We start from the raw sequence: 4,971 nt of genomic DNA, 5'->3' as shown, positions 1-4,971 counted from the left end.
TAAAAACCACAGATAATATAAAAAGCATAAATACATCTATATATGATAAAGAAGATAAGTGTATCATTTTTGATATTGACGACACACTTTACAAAGAAAATCATGACCTGGTATCTGCAAGAAGAATGGCAGGTTATAACTATTTAAATAAAGATCTTAAAATATCATTTGATGAATATTTTAAATTAAGTAATGAATATACAAAAACATATGGAACAAATTATAAAGGATTTTTAACAAACTTTAAAATCAACAATGAATTAATTAAAGGTATTGATAATATTTGTGGAAAGATACATTCCCATTTTACTGATTATTCTGCTACTGTAAATTTACTAAAAAAAATATCGATTTCTGTGCTGGACGAACCAGGCCGTGTGCGCATTTTTTGTTTTTCAAATTCTAATAGTAAACAATCAGAATATGTATTGAATGTATTAGGCATAAGTCCATATATTGATACATTAATTTGTGTTGGATATTTGCCTAATAAAGAGGTTATATGTAAACCAATGCCAGAAGCATATAATTTTGTAAATCATGTAGTAAATAAAAATAGGAATAAGATAATTTTATTTTTTGATGACAATTTAAAAAATGTTAATGACGCAAATAGAGCTGGGTGGATTGGAATAAAGGTTGATGATGCAAATGATATTGAAAAAATTGTCGAAAAAGCGATGGAAAAATATTTTAAATAAAATTTAAATGTTTATCTTTGTAAAAATATTTTATTATTACTTTGGTTTATAGTCAGTAAAACCGTATTAAAATTATATTAGATCAATTATTTATCACGAAAAATTTCAAAATATAATAACACAGTTGAGTTATTTAAATTTTATTCTATTTTTTTAATTAAAAATTTAGTAAATGAATATAGGTGGCTCAACTATGTTAAAATTTTAAATAAATTGCCATTTATTGTCAAAACCTTTTAAAAAAGAAAATGCTTTAAGGAAGAAAAAATGTTTGTATTCGTCAATTGATTTATTTAATTCGGTTTAATGGTTTTATCCAAGTTAAAATTTTTAAATTGAATTTGTTTTACTTACTTGTTTCATCTGTTAATTTAAGCTTGATAATTTTAGAGTTTAGAAGTACTGCAGGTTGTCATTAAATTACAATTTTTTATTAACATGCTTTACGAAAATTTTACAAGAAATGAACATGATGATTTTAAGTTGAACATTTACCAAAATGCTTGTTTGATAAAAACATGGGTTTAATTTATAAAAATTATTTAAAAATGTTTCTGTCAAATACATTAAATCTGATCTATTTGACAGAACATTACAAACAAATCTTCTTACTGACAAACTATTCAATAATTACCATAATATTTAATTTTAAACTTTTTCCATACGTCAGTTAGCACATTTTGATTTATTATTTGATAACAAACAAATGATAATATTTTTTTAAAGTAGTTTGGTCTTAACATTTGTTAAAATTGTATAATAACTTAAAAATAAATATAATTTATCAAGTTTTAATTATAAAATCAAAAAATAAATGATATAATTGTATGCAACACCTGACATAAGCTTAATAAGAGATAAAACATTTTATTTACACTTTATTCATATAATTCAGAATATAAAGGGGGTTCTTCATTTAATTCTGTTTCTTCTTCTATACATATAGGCTTGAAAAGTACACTCTTTAACATTTCTCTTAAACAGTTATAAAAAACCATTGAGTCAGAATCTTCAAATGATAAAAATATAGAGGCCATAAAATTATTTTCTACTATAAAATCGATTTTATTTTCTTGTTCTTGAAAAAACAATTTAGAAATGGGAACGGAAAACGAACTAAAACTTTCAGTCACATGGTCGGGCCTATAAATTAACCTATAATTTGTCAAATACAAACATCCTCGAAAAGAGATGTATTTTCTAGTTGTAGCAGGAATACCATTACCGGTTTGGAATACAAATTTTGTATATGGATTGTAATAGGCTATGTCTTCATCATCTTCAACAGGTAAAGGAATGTCATTTGTTGTGAATACAGTAGAATTTAACTGTTCAAGTGTTTGTTTCATTCCAAAATTACAGGGGAATAAAAATGAAAAAATATTTTAATTCTAATTTGGAACAAAAAGTATAATGTAAACTTACTCCTTTTATATAAATTAATATTTTAAATATTTACTGTTAAGAAAAAGATTGTAATAAATTTATATAACATTATTTGATTTTTTAAAACATAGAGCAAGAAACAACTAAATGAACAAATTATATTAACAAAACGTTATTTAAATTTAACATTTAATTTTTTGAACTTCTAATGTATGTGACAAGCCTATCTTTTGTTAGTTATAATTTTATTTAAGCCAATTTTTAAATCTGTAGGGGTATTATTTATGTTTTGAAATTTAAAAATACAGCTTATTAATTAAATAATCAACATATTTTTTAATATATTCTTAAATATTTTTTAAATTATTGACATGATCTGATGGAATATTTCCCAGTTTTAAAATAAGTTTCAATAATACTTTAATTAATATTATTTATTCCATACCCAAGTCAATGTATTAATCTCTTATTTGATATGTTAGGACTTCCACCAAGGATTCTTCCATAAAATTTAATCCTTTTCATTTTTATTTCCTTTTTTCATAATAAAATTTTTTAATTTTATTTTTTGTCTTAGGAGGTTATTACAAACTAATGCATTGAAAACCCAAATTAATCACAGTTATTTTGTGACATCTATGTTTTTAAAATTTCTAAAATTTTTCGAAATTTTATTATTAATAAATTTTTTAAAATATAAAAAAAAATTTTAAAGGAGAATAAAAAAAGAAAAAGATGAGTGATTATAAAAGGAAATTTATTTATTTGAGAAATAAAAACAATTATTTAAAAATACTAATATTAGAAGAGTAGTAGATTGGTACCCCTAAACAGGGAAGATTTCTCGGAAATGAAAAAGTTTTGTCAATCTGTTAAAATATTTTACATCGTCGTGTTTTATTATACCTTATCAACTAAAAACTGAATGTGCATGTTAATAAAACTTATAGTTTGTAATAGTTAATACTAAATAATGATTTTGTTTAAAAATTCAAATTCTGTTTTTATTAATTTAAAAATGTTTCAAAAACAATATACAGCCATGCTTTAAACAAATATGGCTGTATATAACGAAAGTTATACATTAAGTTTATTTAATATTTTATAAAAAACGTATATTAGAAGTTATAAAATACAAAGAACCCTTTTTAGCTTATTAAACGACAATAGTTATATTTTTTTAGAGACAAAAACAGATATTAATCAATAGACTATACTCAAGAAATTTTTGCTTATATAGAATTACCTGAAAAAAAGCTTTTAATATTACAAATTTTATTTTAAAAGAAATTCATGAAGATTTTTTTATACTCATTTAGATCATGAATATAGAATTTTAAATGTTCAATAATATATACAATATGAGTGCCTAAACTTTCAAGATTTTTTTTTAAGTCGGCTCCTTTAACATGATCAAAATGGCTGTCTTGACAGAGTAATTTTTCGACTAAAGTAATCATTTCTTTCAAACTTGAATCTGAAAAAAATGTTGTAAATTTATATTGTTGATATCTTAGCCTATTGCTAACATTAGAAAAGTTAAAGAGCTTTTTGTTGAAATAAAAGTTAAAATCATTAATAAAGGCAAAAACTTGAATAGTAAAATTTATAACTTTTCCTATTAAATTATAACGATGCATTGGTATTTGTTGATATTTTAGTTGTTCTGAAATTATTGTAATACAGTTTTCAATTTTTCTTTTCGTATAATTTAATTTATTGTAGTAAGATAATCTAATTTTTCTTAAACAAAAAATATCATTATCTGGCATATTTCTAGCGTCTAAAAAGCAAATCTGATTGAATTCAGGTAAATTTCTAGCTTGTACTAAATTAAAAAACTTTTTTTCAAGCTTATCAAATAACTTTGAAAGTTCTTGTTCGACACAATAAATTGTACTGCAATGTGGTGCAAAAAATGAATGTTCACAATCAAAACAAGACATCATAGAAGTACATTTAAGTACCTCGCTTGTGTTTGTATCAACGCCAGTATTCTGAAATTTATTGACATTAGTATTTATAGTATTTTTTAAAGCCTCGGGAAAGCTAGAATCTACTTTTTTATCCATATCATCTGTCCTGATGAAATTGTAAAGATCGGCACCACCTAATGATCGTGCATTTGAAAGTGAAGAAGCAAGATTATTTTTAGACTTGCAGCTCAAATCTAAAGGTTCTGTAGACCCAAAACTTGTTGTTTCAATGCAATAAGCATCCATAAGGCTGTTATAATTATTAGTTAGTGGCTTTACAGCACTATCATACATACTAACGCGTTTTATAGTTTTACATTGTTCCAATTCTTCATTAGTAGATGCAACGATTTGTAACTCCTTTGCCGATAACTTTTCACTTTCTAGGTTTAACTTACCTTTATCGATATCAGCAGTCATGTCAATTTTATTCTCATTTCTTAATCTTTTATTAGATCTTATTTGAATTTCTACATCATTATCTTTACGTTTCTTATCCTCCAATAAAGACATCATTGAATGATTAAGATTATAAATTTGTTCATGTGTATTAAAATGAGATGATATCACTTTTTTAAAAGACAACAGAAAAAATATGCAATTCATTTATAAGGCCATGTAAAAAAATTAATTAAATAGATGATAAATTAAAATTTTTAATTTACCTAGATAAAAAATATATCCTGAAAATCAATTTTAATCTTTTTGTAATAATAATTTTTTTTTTGATTGTTAAAAAATCAAGTTTATTTTAAAAAATATATATTTTGATAATTTGTATATAAAAATTTATAATTTAGAAAAAAGTGTTATTCATGGTACAAAAAGTGGGTTGGGTTTTTTTTCAAAAAATTAAGGCCCCGTTTATGGAAAAAAAAGAAAATGTTTCGATAAATAATAAATTAAAT

The 4,971-nt window shown here is 23.1% G+C and overlaps 3 protein-coding genes across 3 annotated transcripts; 1 reads left to right on the top strand and 2 right to left on the bottom strand.

Annotated features, from left to right (window-relative positions):
- AAJ76_1800004969 (pyrimidine 5 -nucleotidase) lies at positions 1–701 on the top strand (the record flags this gene model as incomplete). The annotated part of the gene is made up of 1 exon (XM_024474263.1): positions 1–701. A coding segment is annotated over one exon (701 nt), but the record flags the coding sequence as incomplete, so codon positions are not given.
- An 878-nt stretch (positions 702–1,579) lies between these two features.
- Positions 1,580–2,050, bottom strand: AAJ76_1800002922 (hypothetical protein; the record flags this gene model as incomplete). Its single annotated transcript, XM_024474261.1, has 1 exon — positions 1,580–2,050. One exon carries the CDS (start codon positions 2,048–2,050, stop codon positions 1,580–1,582), a length of 471 nt encoding a protein of 156 aa, XP_024329650.1.
- A 1,317-nt stretch (positions 2,051–3,367) lies between these two features.
- AAJ76_180000303 (hypothetical protein) lies at positions 3,368–4,669 on the bottom strand (the record flags this gene model as incomplete). The annotated part of the gene is made up of 1 exon (XM_024474262.1): positions 3,368–4,669. One exon carries the CDS (start codon positions 4,667–4,669, stop codon positions 3,368–3,370), a length of 1,302 nt encoding a protein of 433 aa, XP_024329649.1.
- Positions 4,670–4,971: the final 302 nt, after the last annotated feature.

Source organism: Vairimorpha ceranae (assembly GCF_000988165.1).
Source record: "Vairimorpha ceranae strain PA08 1199 chromosome Unknown NODE_180, whole genome shotgun sequence".
Taxonomy (NCBI): Eukaryota; Fungi; Microsporidia; family Nosematidae; genus Vairimorpha; species Vairimorpha ceranae.
The sequence above is the reverse complement of the archived record's forward strand: the minus strand, read 5'-3'. Positions and strand labels throughout refer to the sequence as shown.